Here is a 23,036-nt window from a genome sequence, read left to right as displayed (position 1 = left end):
CAAAACGATATAGAAGCTTTAGCTTTAAAATCATTATAAATTCATGATCGACTTGTTTCGTAAAAATGATAAGAAGCTATTCTCGTAAAAATATCTATCTTCTACAAGCACCTGCCTACACAAGTTTCTAACTCTCAACGCGGAGTAAAGTAAAAATATGACCTCTTTCAAAAAAAAAAAAAGAAAAAAGATAGCTCGCCTGGAGTTCTTACCGTGACTTCAACCGCGGATCTCATTCGTGCTTCGTAGAAAGATGGACATTAAAGCCGCAACTATGCTCTTCTTCAAGAAAAGTGGCCATCACAGAGTCGTACTCTTTAAAGAGTTCATCACGTCGAACACTTGACTCCATTTAAGTTTGTTTCTCCAAGATTCATGATCTTTACGAGAATGACAAACCATAATGGACGATTACGTGATTATATTTTTATCATCAAACGTATTCTAAGATCGATAACGAACGATGCGATGGTTAAAAAATAATGCATAAATGAAAGAGTTAAGTTTGAGAGGAAAATATAAGTTTCGAAGATTTAAATAAATTTTCGAGTATACGACGCGAACATATAATCCGGTAAGCTATAGATTCTTGTGTTACGACTTTCGAAATTGGTGCGACTTCATCATCGACCGCTATACGGTCCGTCGTTGGCTGAAATACGAGCGACAGGGCCGCAAGATCGTTTCGAAGGAAACATTTCGATGTGAAACAACTTTTAGAGGCCGTAACTAGCAACCACTTCGCTCGATGTCGTTCGAATGCAGTCGCATCTGACGTCGAAAATCCAGCAACTTTGTTAAGTGTCTATATACTCTGGATTACAGTGTTCATCGAGATTTTGTAAAAATTCAGGTAAAGATCGAACTTTCCACAAAAGAGCTTTTATGACATAGAAATATAATGCAACGAAAATGCATGTAGGATATTTATGATCGCATACATAAAATATGTATATATAAAACTTACCTCAAAATCCGTGAAAGCTTTGTACGTGAGAACTAAGCAGCCGCCGAAAAAGAGACACGTCGCCAGGTTCCTAGTATCAGCTAAAGATGTAACCAGAGGAACGGAACCCATTTGCCAATCATGAGAAAGTGTCACAGGACATAGAAGTAGCCAACAATTCAGCGCAGCCAAATAGCAAAACGTTAGTAATCTGTAACAATAAAGTATGAACGTTCAATTAGAAAGAAATAATTTACTATATGATATATACTTTATCATATGAAAGCGAGTTCTATTTTATATATGTATTCTATATATATGTATTCTATTATATAATAACGACTTTGACGAATAGAGAATTTCGTCGACAGTGCTTCTCTGATCGATGAATCTACATCGTAAGCACTACATAGAAACCAAACCCCTAATCCATCGTTATTCGCGATAGCTTGATGCAAAGTGCCAAAAGATGTCAATGGTTCTTTTCTGCGAGTCACTCGAGAAAAAATGGAAGCGATCGAGGATCATGGCTCGTAAAGTAGACGAGCTTCAACGTACGGTATTGTTCTCACGCGTTCGTGGCGAAGCGCGAGAGAAAACCATTAGGAAGAAGAAGAAGAGGATCGTCGCGTCTAGTGCTGACGTTGAATCTTTCGTTTTCTCACTATCAGCATTCACCGATATAATCACCGATATAATACCCACGATGCTCCATCATCGAGACTGCGTATCCTCGACATCGTCTTCGATGAAGCCGATGTTCTCTCTCTCTCTCTCTCTCTCTCTCTCTCTCTCTCTCTCTCTCTCTTTCGCTTTTTCTCTTCATCCTTTACCTTCTTCGTTTCTCTCCTTCACCCACTCGGCGTTGTATCGGCTCGACGCCCTCAGGGTGGCTTACTCGGCGGGTCTATTGTTTCGCGAACAAGCCCCGTCGTATAACGACGAGTCGCATAACATGCCGGCAAATATTCTCGTCACTACGCCACCCTGAGTGTTAATACCGACGGAGCGTGATCCCCTCTAATTGTCCTCCGCACCAGCTGCGGATTTACCGAGAAACGTGCTTGTTTATGAGAGACCGACTACTAGACCGAAGGAATACGAGGAGAATGCCAAAAGCGCCGCGGCGACGCACTTCCACTCAAATTTCTTGAAAATCGAGTCGTTGCAAGGAGATTCGTCGAACAAATTCTCACGCCGATCGAAAATTATATCACAAGGTAAAAATATAATAATACCGGTGTTGAGATTGACATGGAAATCAGTGTGTATTTCAACTTTGTGTCTGGGAAAATTATTTGACAATACACGTTGAATTCTGGTTTAAAATAATATTAACATATTTAAGAAATATTGCGTTACTCTTATAAGCTCAAATGTAAATTACGTTAATGCCCAAATACGTATTTCTGACTTGGATATAAAAGTCTATTCAACACTGTTCAAGATTTTCTGTTCCTATCCTGATTTTTATCTGTTTACCGTCCTTACTTATCTTTACTTTGCTTTATTCCGCATTATTAACGTTTTGGAAGAGTATTCTTAACATCGCTTTCCATTGAAACCCGCATACACTCGACGTAAAACAAGTAAAGTAGCTTAGTTGCCTGCTTTAATTCACCTGCCGACATTGTTGAGTGCCGAACAGTCGGAAAGGTAAATTACATAGCGAAGATTAAGATTTTTCCTAGCACGTCATAATTTTCTAATTGTAAGTATCCTTTTTGTGTTAATGACGTAATTGAAAACAAGTATTAATTCGAAGTTTCTATAACAAGGAGTTCATAAATGTTAATAAACACATCGAAATAGCGTAAAAATATTTCTTTAACGAAACGAAAGTACCTGAATTCCTATTTTTCGACATTTTTAAAAGATGAAAGTAACATAACTCACATTTTAAGATCACGAAGGATTAGACCGTCAAAGAAACGAACATAGTCGATTCGCATTAGTTCAAATGTTTTCGCGCGAGTCAACCCGAATGGTGCAAAGTGACATAAAACCATCGAATGGAGCACGAAGCGACGCGCATGCTGATGAACTGCGAAGAGCTCTCCGAGTTTACAATCGATCGCATAGAAATGACACGTTTCTCTACAATTTGCTTTTTGAATTTTTATCGAAGTGAATGTCGAGTTCGTATCTTTTTAATTTACTAATGATTCTTTTAACACGCTCACACGTGCCTCTCACGAAGAGCGAAAAAATTAGCAAAAAGAGTAAAAAATGATTAAATTTTAATTGCACCTTCGTTTTGATGTTTCACACAAATTTCTAACTTGCTTAAACGAAATACGTTATAAAGAGTATAATTTTCTTCTGCTTTTTCTCTCGTAAAGTTCTTATCAACCCAATAGATTTTTTACTTTATCCTATAACACGCAAATCATTATATTTTACATGAAAGTTTACACTGTACCGAACATCCACTTTAAAACCCAAATTATTTGACAAAAGTGGCAGCGAATGCACTACGGGACCATTACCTGTGTGGCAGGAATGGTGACTCGGATGGAGGATACGGGATACATGGCATCCCGAACTGCATTGCGGCATACTCGACTTCCCCTTGAGTAAAGATGACCTTCTGCTTCACTTTCTGAGACGGCAATGTAGCGCACGCGCTTATAAACATTTTCCAGTAATACTTTTCATCCGTAGCATAAAACATTGCTCTACGTTTCATAGACTCTAACACTTTTTCTTCTCTTTAGGTTATACCAAACTCCATTTATCATTATGTATAATAATCAGTTAGATGCTCTTTAAGTGCCTCGTCAATAAACGTGCAGTTTTTACTCGTTATATTTTGACGTTAAAACTCTAATATATAACAAAGGTAATTAAAAAATAATATCCGTAGGAAAATGTTCTTTAGAAACTTAGTTGGTGTCAGATGACTGTGAGAGTTTACTTTTTGCACCAAAAATCCACCATCGATTCGTTCTTCTTTTTTTCTTTTTAATTCTTATTATATTCCCACTAACGTCAAATATCCTGTATCATCGCTGCATCGATTAATATCAGTCCTCGGTGTTCCCAATAACGATGAAACAAAATCGGCCAGGTATACCGGTGCTTGGAAAAACAATGACAATAATGTATTTCAGTTGCCCGTCACCATTGATCCTTTTTCTCAGCATAATTTTTTCTTTTTTTTTTGAGCCGGTCATATTTTTATTTCGCCGACATGATTAATGGGCCAGTCGGAAAGAAACGGAGACTCGAGTAAAGGCGGAGAAAGAACCACGGTCGACCCGAAACGTCAAAATAATAATTCTCGGCATACATCAAGCGCAATGCACGTACCGTAACGTAAAAGGATAGGATTTCCTTCGAAGATGGTCTTGAGAGGACGCGCGCGCACGCTTTACAAAGGATGAGGCATTCATATATGAACTTTATCCTTCTCGAATGTGGTAGAAAATGGGTAGAGATTGAGATAAATCTTATATATCTGGTTCGAAAGATCCGTGAGACCTTCAACTCTTGATAAGATCCGTATTTTTTTCATGGATTTCTACGATCGATCAACGGGTCTGCTTTTATATTATAAAATATATATCTATATATAAGTTTATAACGTTACTCCAAAATCATTAATCATTTCTCTGCAAAGTCATGAATGAATGAACGATCTTCATGATTATTTCGAGCGATTATTGCCGTGAATAAACGCGTACGTTGAAAATTATATATTATCTTCCTATTTCTCGTTTTATTATTATTTTTATTATTATTCTCATTTATTTATTATCAGTAAGTTTCTCTTAAATCTTCGTTTATTTGGGAATATCCTTCTGCCATCTCGATCAGTCTCGAAGTTCTATGTGAAATTCTCTTTATTACAAATAATATTACCAATATACGTAGTTTCGTTACTATATGATAAAACTCACAATTGAAAAGTCACAATTGAAACAATAATGTTATCTAAATTTCATAAATATTGAGTTTTTCAATGGTTCGTTAATTCTTAAATCTTATGAAAGATTTATCGGTGAATCCGAAAGCTTTCTCGTTAAATGGATATCCAATATCCTCTTGTGGGATTGTCATAAGTTTTATATAAAGCTTTTCATCGTTGTTACTCCATTGCAGTTCATTGCGATTATGGTGGGAAAAGATTGTAAGACTATTGTAACAGGTCGCTCTTTACTGGATTTGTTTCAAATTGGTATATAACTTGGTATGCGAGAACGGTAATACATCCCACACGTATTCGTATTATGAGAGTAACGCACTTGGAGTTTTATGGTCATGAAATTTGAACAACGACTAGAGCATGCTATTCTGAAACGTAATAACCATACGTTATGAAGCGTTATTACGTTGTATTAGTATTCCGTCGGCTTGCCCTGTCCTTACTTTTTACGCGTTTGCCGGCTATACGATCGAATTTATGTTCGCAAATCCTCACTCCACCACAATCTAAATGCCACAGCTAACCGAAGTGTCATTTTTCCTTTCTTTCTTTTTTATTCTAATAAATCAATGTTAAAGATGTTAAAAATCAGGACGACAAATTACGAATACGTTGGTAAATACCACATTGAATTAACTTTCGAAACTTCTTTCTTGATATGCAATTGAATATGATAATATACAATAAATGAGTAATTTAAAATCAAACGATTTTCGGTGTACCATTCAAACAACTATAAAACAAAAAATATGAAAAACCGGGTATATTGGTTCGGTCCAATCGAAGCGGGAAAACGTTGATAGCCATGCAAGCGAAACTTATGGAAATCAGAGACGGATAGAGGATGGGTTTTCGACAGTACGAAGAGCGCAATCTGTTCTTTAATATCGACGCATCAATCCGCTCGGCGAATTCGAAGCGGGTTCACATTTAACCACAGAACTGGCCTTTATTAACCCCTCTCCCCCTTTCTCTCTCTACCTTATTCACCAATCTCTGTCGCTCGAAAACGCCGATTTCGAAGGTCTTCCTGAGAGGACGTTTGTTCCGTGCGAATCCTCGTTAACTGTAATTCGATAGTATGTCACGGTCGGTTGGAAGTACTCCGCAATAATTTTCTTTCGAAGCATCGTACTGATTCATGGCGAAGCGCGGTGTCGTTAGCCTCTAATCACGCCATTTCATCGATCGATTCTCATCCTCCTCGTACCTTCCTACTCTTCTCATCCCTCTCCATTCACCTATTTGAACACCTTTTCTGTCTATATGTATATACACTTATATTGTACATATCTATATGCATTATATGTATATCTATTTGTATATATACGCGTTTATAACCGTGCTTGAATTTATAGACGTTAAATCTTCCTTAAATTTATCGTTTTATGATCATTGACATTGGCATAATTATCGGCACAATCGTATGCATTACAACAGAGCCATTATTTATCCTTTCTAAAGTTTTTATATCGAGAGAAATGATAAAACTTTTAAAAGTGATATTGTAAAAGCAAAATAGATATATTTTATCAGATTAAAATTATCTAGAATGACGTATAGCTTTGTAAAGGAAATTCACATCAAAAGTAGGTTATCGTTTTTGTTACGTGACAACAGTTATTATTTTTGATCGATTTATGAAGATAATAATATTAATACATTCAGTCACATCCAAGTAATGTTACCTAAAAACAAAAGTGACATTTCTGGATCGCGCGACAGAAACTCAATCAGGATGAGTTAATTTGTAGAGAGAGAGAGAGAGAGAGAGAGAGAGAGAGAGAGAGAGAGAGAGAGAGAGAGAGAGAGAGAGAGAGAGGTACAAATTGAAAACTTTAATTGACACTACCACACTAAGTATCTACTCTCATCGGCTTTTTCACTCACTTCCCTTCTCTATCGTGGTACGTAGGAACTTTGACCTTTTGCGGAAGCTTTTAAATTTATACGAAAGAAATTTTCTTTTTTCGAACATCTTCCTAACGATCGATTGGAATGCAAAATTAATTCATCGCACTTTTGTTTTGGTTTGCAATTAAACGTGGCAATTAGTTAAGAACGATAATATACATCATTTACTATTCGCAAAGGTAGAGTTTAAAAATGACCAAAGTTTTCGCCGACAATTCCCATAGATCATGACAACTCTCTCTCCTTCGTGAAAGGAGTTGATAGAACACACGCGACGATCTATTACGGTTGACTTAAAACGAGCGACGTCGCTGACTGGTACCTGACAAAGTCCTGACCCGAGGTGTATCGTGGTACACCCGTGAAGAATCGTCTACAGACCAATGAAACACTTCGGATTGAAGTTCCTATAAATCAATCAGGTTCATAGAATTGACTCTTCTATCCGGCAACGACACAGACATCTTTAACTGTATTCTGTTTTACTGTATTCTATTTTACTATATTCTGTTTTATTCGTTGTTATTCATTAATGTGTTCTACATATCAATGTCTATGGACCAAAACAATTGTTTTGAGTCTTCCTAGTTTATATAAAAACTCCAGCGATGAAAAAAAAAAAAACACCAAAATAAAACTCATAAATCCTCGAATCGAATAAAGCATTGAACTGCACTACGAACCTAACACTAACGAACAGTATAAACTTCATTCAAAACGTTTGGTATTTTTAGTAACTGGCCCATCATCGGCTAACCGAGTTGGATCTTCGTTAACGATAATAAATTCTCACACGGAAGCAATCGTACATTAATCGCGGATCGTTGTATAAATCGATAGCCGGCTTGGGACGATCGCGAAACCACGAGAAGAGTGACGGTATCGGAAGAGGGCTCTGTAATGGAACTTTGTTGGCAGTTAATCTTGCAGGCCGGATGGGCCCGCTTCGCTGGGCACGATACACTTCCGTCTCACCGGATCGTTGGTAAACCGAGGAGAGATGTATTGCGTTCTAGCACGAAATCAAATGTGTCCTTTTCGTTCTCTCTCTCTCTTTTTCTCTGCCTCTTACTTTAACTGATCGACTAATCCGCACTTTGTGAATCCTTTTCATCGAGTCTTTCCGGTTATATTATATGTACGTTGCTTTGATAGTAGAATGGAAGAAAAGTTTTCGCTTTACTATCTTTATAATATGTATTTGACCAACAATAAAAAAAACAGAAAAAGAGACAAATAAGTTATTATAAAAGATAACTAAACAGGCATTGATTATTCGAATATACAGAAAATACAACTATTGACGTGTTATTTCCAAGAAAATATCCAGAAATTTTGTATCAATCTCTTTTTGCGAACAATAAAAAAGTGTCAAATCAATCGATTTTTATGTTTTTCCATTTAATCCTTTTTTAATTATGCTACACGAATAATTTCTTATCTACATATCCTAACTATAACATGTTTGTATGATGTCATATAATAATTAAGACGAGTATAGCATTTCAACATTTAGCAAATCGTGCATGTCAGAGTGCGAATAATTTAATTACTTTCACGGTATTAACACCACTGTAGCCGTTCGATGTAGGAAGAAACCAAAAATGGAAGAAAAAAACAAGAGGCGACGAGATCGATGAGAGAGGGGTCGCGGATAAAGCGTGAAAACCAGAACGAACGGTAGCGAGCGTACGAGCGTGTTTCGTTCCTTTTGCCAGGATATAGCGTGCCCGTACGATACGATCATTTGGCGAGGTTCCGCGACGAGTATTGGCCGGTGGATTATTTTACAGGTAGTACACAAAAATACATCGGAGGGTTTATTTTCGATTATTCAGCGAGCCGTATAATGTTCAGAAAACAGAAGAGATAGTGGGGGTATCGTATACGGGTGATTTGTACGCAAAGAGAGAGAGAGAGAGAGATAGAGAGAGAGAGAGAGAGTGTGTGAAAGAGAGAGAGAGAGAAAGGGGTTGAAGGAGAGGATGGAGAATGATGGAAGGGGTGCGAGGTAGTGGAAGAGAGTATCGGCCACGTACAAATCGATATCCGTTATCGGAGAAAACGCTAAACACATATACACATGGATAACACACACAAAGAAACACGAAGGTATACATTCAATATATTCCTGTATATATTTACACGGAATAAAATGTTTGAGTGTTTCGTGAGACTCCAGTAATTATTTTTATGACAATCGCTAACGCTTATCGCCACGGCTCAGAATATTATTTTACAAAATCAAATTAACGGTTATTACATTTCGAAATCTCATCTGGAATGATAGGTGACCATGATGATAGTAAGGATTAGCTTTACGTGTGAAAAAAGTTACTTGATATTCCTCTTGAATCGAAAAATTTTTTTATGTTCTTTTCTATATCTAGCTAAAGAATGAGTCAGAGATTGGGAATAGATAGATATTTATATCACGTAACGGTAATGTCTATTTATATAATAATTTTTATACGATAAAATAATATCATATAGAAATTAAAATTAGAGAACTAGGTTATTGAGAGAAAAGAATTCAATAAAATCTTGCAGTGATGAAAATATTTGCAGAAACGTTATCCTATTTTCTCTTTTTATTCAACGCCTTTTCTGCATCGTGGTGTTGTTTCTTTCTCTCTTTTTTTGGAATGAATGTGTACACACATGTATATACAAACTTAGGTAGTATAGTACACTCGGGTGTACAGACAAACTCAGCCCTTTACTCCTCTTCGAGAATCGACCTTTCTCCGTTCATTAATGACCTAGCTCGTATTAATTGGTCCCTTGCATCCAGTATAATTAAATGCTCACACAAACATCAATTCTTCTCTAGAGTATCTATCCCACTAAGAAAAGAACAATTACCTATATCGTGTGCAGTAGCACTGACGTGTACAATGCTAATTCCATTGTCGATACGTTGATTATTATTTCGAAATACGATTTATTTTAATATGATAAATGTACCTTGCTCTTTGTATTCTGTTAATCATAATAATATTGTTGAAGATTTATCATTAATACTGGCGTAATGGTAATGACATTATTAAAATATTAACTTTTAAAGTCCTACAAAATTGATTACAGCAATAATAGAGTGCCGATATGTAATAGATTTATTTTATAAAAATCAATAACAATAAGAGTTTGCACTAATTTTATAAATAAAAACTATCGCCATTGTTTTTTATTCGGAAAGATATCTGTAGGAAATCTGAATACAGAAATGACTTCAATTTAACTTATCCAAGGAAGATTGATAGAAAAGGATAAGAAGTAGGATATTAAGACGTCTGTGATAAAGAAATCTCGATGAATAAAGTTCTTTGAGAGTTTTCGCCGAATTCCTCCTTCGTTACGATGCACGCGTGTGTTAGAGAAAAGCTAAGAGAAAGAGAGAGAAAGAGAAGGAGAGAGAAGAGAAGAGAAAGGATGAGGAAATGGGTGGAAAAGTACATGCTAGAAGCTAGTGATGGTGACAGTGACGGTAGCGGTACGGGGCGAAGAGAGAAAATTAGTAGGTGGAACCCCTTGTGCTAGATAATTTGTGGTATGCAATCCCGGCCCGACCGTGCATTTAGATAGATAGGACGTAAACTCTATTTCAACGATTATGTTCGTGCTGGTAGAGACATCCGCGGTAAGACTCGCTCAATACATGAGATTAACGAAAGTAATTCGTACTTTTCTTTTCCGAATAAGAGGGAAGAAAATAACAAAGTAGATCAATTTATTTTCTATCTTACCTCTTTCAGAAAAAAGAACAATAAAATGATTCCATCTCTATTATATTTCATTTCGAGAAAAAGAAAAGATGGAAGTATGTACTTTCTCGTTTGAGAAAATATTTTCTTGTTAACAATATAAGATATGAAAATTAATAAGTTACGGATATAAGTTATAGGAAATGAGATAATATCTCATGAAATATACATAATGTTCAATTAAAGTAAATAAACGAGTTATATGAAAAAGATCAATTTTCGAGAAGCATTAATACAGTTGTAACTTTAAATCAGTTGGGTACTACGTTGCTACCTATAATTCGTAATCACCTACCTGTTGAGCCCAGTTCAATGATTCGTGTAACGGTTTATGATCCAAAACGTTGATGTTCGATGACGCTTATAAGCAATATAAAATATTGTCTTTAATCTCGAGCTCATTAATCGAAGATTTTAGAACAAATTTTTGCATAATAATCTTATTTCATTAGAATTGCATTGGTTGGGAGTAACTTTTCTTTTCATTTATTCAACTGTACTTTCTGTCAAGTTGTAATCAACGGAAGATGTTGATAGAGATAACGGTATGCGGAGCTTGCAGGACATGCTGAAACATCAGAGCTCGTTGCGCAACCACGTGTACGGAAATACATCGCTGAGAGATGTCAACGACATCCCTTGCGGTCTCAACATCGTGAACCATGGATGTAGCGGCCACAGAATAATGATATATGTGCGAGAACTGGAAAGTACGTATGATACTCCGATTGATATTACATATTCGTATTCTAGGTTTACTTTCAAGACTTATACTTCAAAGATTCTATATTTGAAGATGTTGAAATCATGAAATGCATTATTTGCAGAAATCTGTTTTTTATAAATTTTTAATGCATCTTTATTAATGCAAGCAATAAATACTAATATCTTATTTCTGATACTATATTAACATTTACCAGTTACTATATTTTATATGGAAATCTATACACCAACGACGAAGTCTAGAAACAGCTTGACCGCATGCAAAACCATAGAACGTACAAAATTTATGCGCCGACGCTGTCACGACCCACTATTGCAGAGCTGAGAAGCTCGTTGTAAATGCCTGCCATGCAACTTTAAGATGTTCAAGCTCCTATTCCTCATCTCAGTTACTCGACGAAACTTCAAAATTTCATATAACTTATACATACCCATAATGGATTGATTATTAAAATGATTTTGATTGTCTCGTTTTACTTGAGAAAATGGAACGATGATATCGCGATGTTTTGTATTTGTCTGATTCTATTTGAAATTTGAATTTTTAATGGGAAGTAGGGAATCATTGAAATTTTTGATTCGAAATATTTGGAATCCTTTACTTCTTTGAAATTACTTTGAATACAATCGCGTTGTGAAGCTAACAGAATGGTGAAAAGCACTTTATAAAGATATAACGCTTATAAGAAGATATGAGAGAATAAAGTCTCTTCATTATGATGCTACAATCCATTTGTAGCAACGGTAGACGGTCTCCTTCTTCGAGTATAAGAGTGAATGAAGGACTTCGTGTGGAAGGAGAAGCATGCCACAAGGTAGAGAGGGGTTTGGGACGATACGCGTTGGAAAGCAACGAAGCGAAGTTAAGTAGTCCTTCTTGTATACCGCAAGCTATAGCGCCTCGTGGAAATGGGCTAAAGCGGGTGGAGTGGCAGATGCACAAAACTACAAACCACGGGGATGTACTACTGTAGTCGGTTGATTCTAGGCGGAGCTACCTCCAGGCGTTCTTCACTCTACAACCGTGTACTGTCCTCCCTTGAGTGCCGACTAATTGGATACTCTGTAGCTGGCGTATCCGATGATGCTTTATTTTTCCTACCAATCTCTCTACTACTCCCTATCTCTCTTTTTTTTGTTCTCTATCTATACTCTCTAGCGCCTCCTATCTATTTTCTCTTTGAGCTTATACTTTAACACTATCTCTACGAACGAAATAGTCTGGATAAACTCAAATCGTTTTCACCAAATACGTCGTGAAACTTGTGAAAGTCCTATCTCTCCTTCGACGTAATAGGAGCAGCGTAATTACTTGGTAAATTATTTTCGAACATGGAATAAAATGTATCCGTCTGTTCCTTCTTTGGTTTGCTTAAATCCAATCCTAATGAGAAGATTTATTATATCCTTGAATTTGAAAGAAAATGGGTGCAAAAAAGGCTCTAGAGAAAAGTTTTACCATGACGTTCGCTATTCTGAAGTTTCCAGCGTATACTGGTAGGAAAGAAAGTTAAGATGTTCTACGGTCGCAGTGATAAAGAAGACCCAATAACATCACGGTCACTAATTCTTTGATGTCGGCCGGAAAAGCCGTTGAAAAAGCCACAAAAGCTGTTTGATATCATCTAGGTGCCTTTGTTTCACCGCGAAGTATAAAATTTTCTACAGCCTGGAAACTTGTCAGAGAGTGCTTTCCTAGACCCTCCGGATATAACTAATTACGTGCAGTCGACAGCACCTACGCCGCAGCTTTTGTCGGAGACGTTTTATTCCCACATCAGGATCTCCGGTGATTCGAACAAAATGAATACGGAAAATCAAAACTTCTCATATTTTACGAAGAAAAAAGAAAGAAAAAGAAAGAAAGGAAAAAATATGTTAGATAAAGCCATATGAGAATTCCAGTTCGCCAGCAATTAATTTAAGACACCCTTTATAAAAATTGAAACCTCTATATACAAGATGAGCAAATAACTTTAATCACCCTCGATTTCTTCGTTTAGAGATATGGAGAAACTTTGTTTACAAACGTCGTACATTGGCGATTGTTAATAAGTCTTCAAGAAAAAACAATATAAAATTTACATAAACATTTAATTTTAATATTTAATAATTTCCAAAAACAATTATAATAAAAATTTTAATGATTTCATTATAGTTATGTGCTTATTACGAAAAAAAAAGAAAATATTTAATTTAAAAAATAATTAACAAAATCGATTTTATTATAACAATATTATTGCAATATTTAAATAAATAGAGATTTAAAAACGCTTTAAAACGGTATTTTATTCAAGTCTCTACGATTTTCCGTTCCCGAGATAATGTCTTCGAAAGATTTCCATTCATAATTTGCATAGTACAGCTGTACGTAGTAATAGTAGTAGTAGTAGTAAGACGGAGTAAATTCTCGGAATTTATATAGGTCAGTGTGTCATTGAAACAAATGAATGAAATTATATGGGTTAGTAGGTCAAATAAATGCATTTGACTTAAATGGGAATATCTCCGGATCTAAACATCGTACAGACTTGAATGAACTATCATTTTAAAGAGCAAAATTTTCTCTATTTTTTTACGTATTACTAATAATTAATTAACAATTTGTTATAAATAATTTTTATAAACAAATTCTTACGAATTGAATTCAACTTATTTTCTTAAAATAGAATCACAGAAAATAGTGATTGATTCATAAAATCACATAAATTAATAAAAAGTTACTAAACAAATTGTTTGTTTAACAAAAAAAAAACAATTTTTATTGCATTATTATAGTCATAGCTTCCGTTTAACGGGAATATCTCCCGAACTAAACGTCGTAGAGACTTCAAACAAATATGCAAAATAAGTGCACAGTAAGCAAAAAAATACTAATTATTGTTTAACTATTTAAACACTACTACTTTTTTTATATCTTAGTCGGCGCTTCTACATGGTTTCTTGAATGGACCAATATTTAATTAAAATATCTCCTAAAGTAATACTTTTTCGACATATATGGGTTAATACTTTTTTATGGAGAATATAGAGCTGCATTAACCAATACAATTAAAAACATATAATTCTATTTAAAAAAAACCTCCATATATGATTGACCTCCATATATTCTTTAACGCAAAAATGATTACTGTCATATTACGGCCCCCTTCGTACTGTATAACTTTTCTAAACAAAATTTCTCCATATCTCTAAAAAAAACTGAGACATTCGATTAATATTATTGCCTCATCCTGTATATCATGTTCTATAACGAACGAAAAATTATCACCTTCGATAGTAGAATGTGCAAGAAATTTAGGAATAGAAAAGAAACAAATAATAAAAAACGTTCAAAGTAAAACATCTGAATACAAAAAATTGAAATAAATTTTTTTAATGATATCTTTCATCGTTGATTTAAGATCTTTATTCTCATTAAAAATTCTACCAGATAACGCATATATCTATGCGTTCTATTGGTAAGTAAATCCCGAACTCAACTCTTGCGTCGAGAAAGACATATCGTTAAGCTACATTCTTTCTAAAGCGACAAAGACATACTTTTTGTTGATATTTCATGTATTTTGAAAAATCACCGCCTGTTGTCGAATGTTTTTCCAGGTTTCTTTGGTGTTTTCGTTGCCGATAACAAATGTCGCTGCTTGTTTCCTATTTCCATTCGGAGCGGTAAAGATCAAAGAAAAATAGGAAACACGCGGCAACAGAAACAAATACACCTCGTGTGTGCGCAAATGTAGTCTTAAAACCAAAACGAAACACAAATGTTTCACATTATATTGCTTCAGTTTGAACAAAATGTTTCTATAAGTTGATATTTGTTGGAAATGTTTTAGAACACTAAACAACAAGGGTTGGCAAGAAATACTTCGCTTAATTGTTTAAATGAAGACACAGCTTTAATTTACAACGTTATTACATTGTATTCAAAGAACTTTTCTACTTATTCTAATTTATTAATCTCTAATCTATTAGTTTAAGATAATAAGATTATTGGAAGTGATTATTACTTACATATTCACTTCTAAAATAGTATATCAAAGATAAAACTTTTATTTAACCAAAAATAAACTAATTTACGTTTACCCCTGTTGTCAATTCGAACGAGAAATCGCACGGGATTATTTAGACATTCTAAACAAACTATCCGGATAGGCCTTTCCCTTTTTTCATTTAATTATTTCATCCATCTTGGCAGATAATGAATCTTCTCAAGTCGCAACACAAGTCGCATCTAAAGTCGCAAAATAACATCGTAAGACGCAAGTTAGAGTATCTATCAAAGCAGAACTCTAACATATCACATAGCATGACTCGTTAGTAAACTCAGTGTATCATAACAATCTTAAGCATATATTATTATGTTATTATACTTCGCAAGTATATTTCGCAATATACAAAAAGTAACTCTCGTTTAAATTAATTTCCATTCAAGAGTTTGATGATCTTGGGAACAATATATAATTTTCAGGCTAACTACGTCAATGGCAATAACGTATGTGTTTACAAACAGTACGATGTTTACTATGTCATCAACGCGTAAAACTATTTTTTCATAAATTAATTCGTACTTATAGTTTAATAAAATTTGAGATTAACCCGTTCATTAAATATGATCTATATTTTATAAATCTATATTTTATCTATTAATTTTTAGAATTAGATAAGATTTAGAACATATCGTTCAACTGAAACTTGTCTAGACAATCCGTGAACAATGCTAATTATAGGCATCTAGATGTATATTATCCATGAATCTTTACGATAAACTCGTAGACGAAGTTTCCCCGACGCCTGGCATTCCTACCAGTTCTGTAAGCAGGTGCTTGAATGAAGCATAAATTGCGAGTGGGGAAGTACACAAAGTTCATCCTTATCCGTAAGGAAGGAGGGTTGAACGTGCTTATAGCAAAAAAGAAGCTCAGTATATCCGTAGTTGACTAGTGGTATTAACTGAGCGTGACGGTGTCGGCTTTGGTAGTTGCATAGGCGTAAAAATATAGTTGAAATCGTAAATCCGTCGGGTCCTTGAGTTAACGTGAAAAACGGTTTTACAGTCTCTTATGATTTTAATGTCCCTTCTACTTTTTTACGTGCTTGACTCTTTTTCCACTTCTTTTTTTTTCCTTGTCTATCTTTAATCCTTTTTTTCTTCTTTTTATTTACCATTCGTTTAGCATTTTATGTACATTTTTGAAATAACAAAGTAACGTTTCCACCAGTTGAGAAAAAAGACACTAAAACGAAAATCTGAAATATCCACTGCTTTATGCTTTTGACGTTTAAAAAAAGAAAAGAGAAAAAACACATACAGAGACATTCGAGTGTAAGAAATACTTATCTGTAGATATCACTTGGATATAAACATTTAAGAGGAAAATAATAGGAGAATCTTTTTACTATACACCAATTTTGAAACACGTTTCCAAGTTAAACAGCTTCAATGCGATAAGACAAGATGAGGATAGATAACAAAAAAACTATATTCACTCTATTGACGATCTTGAAAGTAATAATATTTTCTGAAAATCTATAAAAAAAAGATCAGAACATCTATCCGTCTGGTATAGGTTTAACGAGTTCTTTTTAAAACTACAGATGTACTACGATCTTGCGAGATAACTTTTTTTTACGATGTTACTAAGAACGAATTTACGGAGATCGATTCAGTAATGGTTTCGAAAGCTTTTCTTCTCTTCTTTCACTCTGTTCTTTGTGGATAGTGGGATAAGCAGAGTCGGGTTAACACGATACACTTACAAGACACCTTAAACTGATAAATGGTTTGAGAAGGAACTTTCTTCGATTTCAAGCTTGCGAGAAGATCGTGGGCCGTTCGTTTTATCGTGAAACTTTCGAAGGGCAACGAGAATTAATTGTTCGACGATGAGGCGAGCCAACGAAAATGGATCCGCGGTTTGAACGTCCTCAAGAGTTAACTTCGGATGATCGAGAAAAGGCTGCTGTTGTGGTATCAACCGATCGATTGGTAAGGACAACGCTAGTACGACGCGAGGTTCCTTTCTTCTTTCTCCTTTCTCTTACTCCTCCTTCTTCTTCTTCCGACAGGATCACGTTGACGATTGGAATCCGAAGCTCGAAGCTCTGCTCCCGATGGCACGTAATTTACGAGAAAACTTCGGTCTGTTCTCAAAGTAAATCCCCTTTTCTCTTCACCTATTGACGCTCTGTCTTTCTAATGGAACCTGCTTTGAGCTAGGGACTGAAATACCTATGTCATGTCTATCCTACGACACCACGTCGCCACGATCCAACATTTATACATACGAAAAATGAGTATCCAAGCTGATTCTAATCCTTAGAAATCATAATGTTTCTGTTTCGCTCTTTGCCAGAACAAAACTGTCTTCTTAACTGGTTAGAATCATTAAGAAAATCGTGGTAAATTATTTTTAAGATTGAAATGCTTTTATCGTTTATACGTATAGAACCGATTAACGTCATGGAAAGCAATTATTTCTTATTAATTGCTTTCTAACTACAAATACGACGTGAAAGTACAGAAGTTTGTAAAAGCTTTGTTCAGACGTTTTGATATCTTATTAAGTTTATGACACATCCAAAATCATATTTCATCGTGATGCGTAATATATAATAAGAATTATATACGCAATTGATGGTGAACGTATTATGTGAAAAATAAATTTATATGGTATAAAATAATTATATAATTATTTTACATCAATTGTTAAAATCATTAATGGTAAGATAAAGTGTCGACAAAATTGCGTAGTGTTTCAATCTAGGCTACGAGGGGTACTTTATCAATACTGTCAGAAAAATTAATGTATCTCTCGAAATCCGAAATGCTCTTTATCGACGAAATACTCTATATCATTGAAAATCTCATGTCGAACGCAATATATTCAACTTGATTGGTAAAATTATTACTTATCAATAAAACAATATATTGCAAAATCAAGAGGCGTATTGTTTAAAATAAAATCGATGTTATATTCTTTCTCGAAATTTAATTATTCAAAAATATTTTTTTCGATTATTAAAATAACAATACGTACTTACGGTTAAACCATTAAAATTATTTATGTGGATAAAATGCGGTGGATTAAGCTGCATTACCAACCAATTGATTTATATACGTATAAATTTACTATGAGAACGAATTTATTCATAGTAACAGCAATACACAAGGCAGAGAGACTTTCGTTTGCCGCATATGTCTTTAAAAAAGCAGATATTAAATACGTAACCTGAGTAAAAAGTTCAGCAACTTTTTACGAGAAAAGTTATGTAAATCGTTTATCGCATTACTTCTTTCGCTCTGCAATATATTTTACAGTGTCTCCGAGCTAAACCTTCCCAAAGTTATAAATCTTCGGACGAGCAAACGTAGAGAGGAATTTTCGAGTTACAATGCGATATAAATTCCAATGAATGTTCTCGGTCAGTTAAAGAAAAAAATAAACTTTATACGTCTTGCGAAATATGAAGGGTTTTACTTAATATTTAATGTTACTATTAAAGCTTATACGTTAATATTGCAAAAATAATAAATAGTATTTTAAACGTCTGTTTTTCGTTTAAGTTTTATTTTAATCGCTGTTCACAAAAATTGTTGAATTTTCAAAGTGAATCTATATGATTAATCGACTATAATGATATAGCATGATTGTACATTTTTAAGTTTTTCACCGTTACCAAGTTAGATGTAAAACTCGATTTTTTAGCTGAGAAAATTAACTTCTTATAGTTATTTCCTATGAGACTCATCGAGTTTAAAAGAGGAAATAAGTTTTGGCCAATGTAATGAGTTTTGGTATGTTGTAACGGAAAGATTTAAATTGTTACTATACTATAACTATAACTTTCTATTCTTGGAAAATAAAGTGACATTTTTATTTAACGCTTTTCAGGTACATTGGCATTCTCATTTTATAACATAAATATTATCAAAACGATTAAAGGAAAACCATCGTTTAATTATCAACGATTATCAACGATCTCAACGACTTATACAATAAATCTGAAAGTGCTTTAACTTTAGTTATACCATTGCACCTAATCATTCATATTCCCATGTATAATACATCATGTACCACAATGAAGTTGACTAAAGATGGAGAATCGTAGAAGTTGGAAATACCTAATAGGAAACGTACCTCCATAAAGACGACCTGCTAGATGAAACAGCAAACTCGAAACACCAAGAGATGAAAGAGAAGGAGAGAAAGGGAGAGAAATGTAGCGCGTCGAGCATATTTCCTAGTAGACGATGCGCTTATCATCATTAATATTTTACGCAAAGCTACTGCGGAATACGTAAAAACGATGCGTGTATAGTAATGCAAAGGGTATTAGTGATATCATTATATACGGCTATGAACACGATAAAGAATAGAGTATGAGAAAGAAGAATAGGGAAAGAGAAAAAGAAAAAAACAGGATAAATGCTCTAGAATTAATCATTATGTAAAAACTGCGTTAGTGTGTAGGATCACCTTAACGTAGCCCTTTAACAAGCTCAAGGGATCAACCCAATACACCACATATAATACTTCATGTATCCACTATTTTCTCCCCCTTCATTTCTCTCCATGTAGTCTCTAAAGCGAGAACGCTTCAAGTCCTCGTTGGTTAGTATTCATGGTAAGTCAGGGGTATTCGTTCGGGTATCACAACGAGGTAATACTTTATTCTAATAACGATCCTCTCAAGGGAATGTTCCTTGTATACGAACCTCCAAAATTCATTTTATCTATCGATACTATTTATGATATCTACATATATGTAAGAATGTATTCAATCGGATATCTGTTATGTTGTCAAAGAAAAGTAAATATAATGTAAATGTCATATAAATGTCGTTCAAGATTATAGAAAATTTAAACATGATATATATAAAAAAAGATATACATCTTCCGGAAAAATCGCAGACGTTAGCTTTTATGTTAGTAATAGCTAGTCGTCATAAATGCTAGTTTCGTTGTTTTCAAATACGACGTTTTCAATTTTTATTACTTCTAAACAACAGGAGTTTAAAATAAACGAGAATTGTCTAAAAATTGCTAAGTATTTTAACTGCATATATCGACCAATAGCAGTAATTACGTCTCTTCTAAGTTTATTTTCAACGAAAACATAGGTATATTAAGATCTATTAAAGTTTATTTTCAACAAAGTTTATGAAAATTCAAAAAAACGTCATAAAAATAGATAGAAATTTGAGACGGAATAATAAAAAAAATGTTTAATGTCTTATATTAAAGACTTTTTTAACTTTAACTAGTCATTTTGGTTGACAGTAGATATCTCTTTAAAATATTGAAATTAAAGTTATTTATAACGCTTTAATCTAACATCTCTATATCTTATTCGCGATCTTATTTACTTTTACGAATAATACTAGTCTTATATATTATTTTAATTCGATCTTACTCACGATATTACAAATTACACGAAAATATAGTTATGATTCAATGACACACAAAATGATATATAAACGCAAAGACAAAGGATTTAATCCAACTTTAAGTTATCTATTGATTGTGAAAAAATAATGTATATCTACTTTTTAGAAGAGCTAGATAGACGTTACATTCTTCTTCTAACGAAATGTAAGACCAAACGAACATAGGTGTACATACATATATAAAAGAGATAGAAGAACATGGCTGAGAATGTAGTGACTCGCTAGGGTATCCTAAGAAGACATGTAACATTTGTGATCTTTTTGCAAGGTCAAATATCCAACACTTTGAAAGCAACATGTCGTAGACTAGAGCAATCATAAATTCTGCAAAAAGGTTGCTACATGCGACCGAATTATACATCTCATAAAGTATTCCGAACCAGTTTCTAGAAAGTAGAGGGAAAGTATTTCGTATAATATTCTAGTGGATCTGACGAAAGGAAAGAAGAGAGGAGTTGGAAGGTGGAGGGTTTCGACGAGATTTGGTAAAGAGAATCGATTGAAGGGTAGAAAGAAGAATAATAAGAGCGAACAATGCGCTGGGAGGAGTATCGATACGACGCTGATAGGACGAAACGGTTAGGAGGGAACGAAATAATATTTCAATATGCTAAAAATATCGAACGAATTCACCCCTCTACTCGTTATATGTAATCTTGAAATTCGAAATTCTCGTTTTATTTTTCTGATTGATCCTTTTGTCCCAGGGAGCATTGATCTTTGCATTGAATACCTTGAATAAATTATAAAAAAAAATGGAATATATTAAAAAATTTGATTGTTGATCGTGAGACGTTGAATGATTAATTACAATCTTATGTTTGACAATAAGATTGCGAACAATTCACATTTATCTTGATGGGATTTAATAAAATAATTCTACTGCGGGAAAAATTCTGCCAAAATAAAGAAAAAGATAAAAAATATATAAAAAGACAAGAAATTCTTGATCCTTCAAGTATCCGTTATACATTACTAAAGACCTCGATATTTTGTCGAGCTTCGATTTCCGAATATTGCAGATTCCTCAAAGCGGTCGACGAGAAAGTTTCTCCTCACGTAACTGCAATTCATCTTTCGGACAAAGTAGCCACATGTTTTCGTAAATCGCTATGAACTGATCGTGGGCGATCGGAAAACGATACGGGGTTGCGTATTGCTTTATAAACGAACGATCCGATCTTTCATTTTATCGTGCAATTAAAATCATCAATACAAAGTTAAATACGCTTTTTATCAGATATTATTTATAATTAGGTGGTCTATCGTTTAATAAATATATTTTTTAGATTATAGTATTGTTCTTTTTATTATTATCTACTTGCAAGATTTATTTATTTTATTATTAAAAATAATTCGCTATGAGATTCTCGATCGTCTCACTGATCAATATTATCAGACTGAATGAATCTCACTATAAAACGTAATACAAAAACTAATCCGCTCAACGAATTGTAATAACTCACGAATAGCATTCTTTTAAGATTCCCAAAACAGGAGGCAATATATATGGGAAATAAGAGAGTGGGTATAGCTGGACGACTGGAATAAATCGAAATCGGATTCCTCGGACACGTTCGTCGATGCGTAAAATCTAATCGTATTTTTGAATCTTTTCCCATGCTCGTTCGTGTGAGTCGAAAAGTTGAAGCTATAATATACAGAATAAGTCGAAAAGAGATGCTATTCCCGGTAGATGGCGAGAATCGTACTCTCGCTTCGCCATTAGATCGATCGGAAGACGAATGGAATTTATTTTCTACCTGACCGGTCGAGTTGTAAAATCAAGGAAAAAGAACTGACGACGGAAAGGATGATCGTGATAAAAGATTGTAAGAAAAATCAAGAAAGTTTGAAATACGACTTTCTATCCGTCTTTCAAATAAAAATTATACTTTTTCGTAACTAACAAAATCTTTGATGGAAATTTTCCCAAGACTAATTCATATTGCTTTAATTTTTTATTATCCATGCTCTAATGAATATCCTAGACTTCATGCAAACGTTACTCCTCTTCTTGGAGCATCCTTAAAGCGAAAGAAAGATAAAAGTTTCGTTCGAAATCAGAAAAAACTGATCGAAGTTCGTAAAATTGTACGGATATCGTATACTCCCGGCCACTTGCGTTTCGAGTGGTTTACTAAGATATTTTCGTAAAAGTTGTAGAAGAAATTCTAGGCTCTCTTTGAGAAGTGAAGGCGACGCCTCGAGTGGAAAAGAGTTTGATTCTTCCTCTTCTAAGTCGGTCAGAAACGGGCATCAGAAGTGGAGAAGTTGGCAAAGAACGCTTTTTCGGTTTAAACCTCACGA

General features: G+C 34.3%; 1 protein-coding gene across 2 annotated transcripts in view; it reads right to left on the bottom strand.

Moving 5' to 3' along the window:
- The window catches only part of LOC122631200 (protein O-mannosyl-transferase TMTC1-like), a 147,104-nt gene that overhangs the window by 32,732 nt on the left and 91,336 nt on the right, over nt 1-23,036 (bottom strand). For both annotated transcript variants that reach the window (XM_043816593.1, XM_043816594.1), the window contains exon 7: nt 968-1,157. In XM_043816593.1, coding sequence (XP_043672528.1) covers nt 968-1,157 — 190 coding nt within the window. The remainder of the gene's footprint in view (nt 1-967; nt 1,158-23,036) is intronic.

Source organism: Vespula pensylvanica, chromosome 8 (genome assembly GCF_014466175.1).
Source record: "Vespula pensylvanica isolate Volc-1 chromosome 8, ASM1446617v1, whole genome shotgun sequence".
In the NCBI taxonomy this organism is placed as follows: Eukaryota; Metazoa; Arthropoda; class Insecta; order Hymenoptera; family Vespidae; genus Vespula; species Vespula pensylvanica.
The sequence above is the reverse complement of the archived record's forward strand: the minus strand, read 5'-3'. Positions and strand labels throughout refer to the sequence as shown.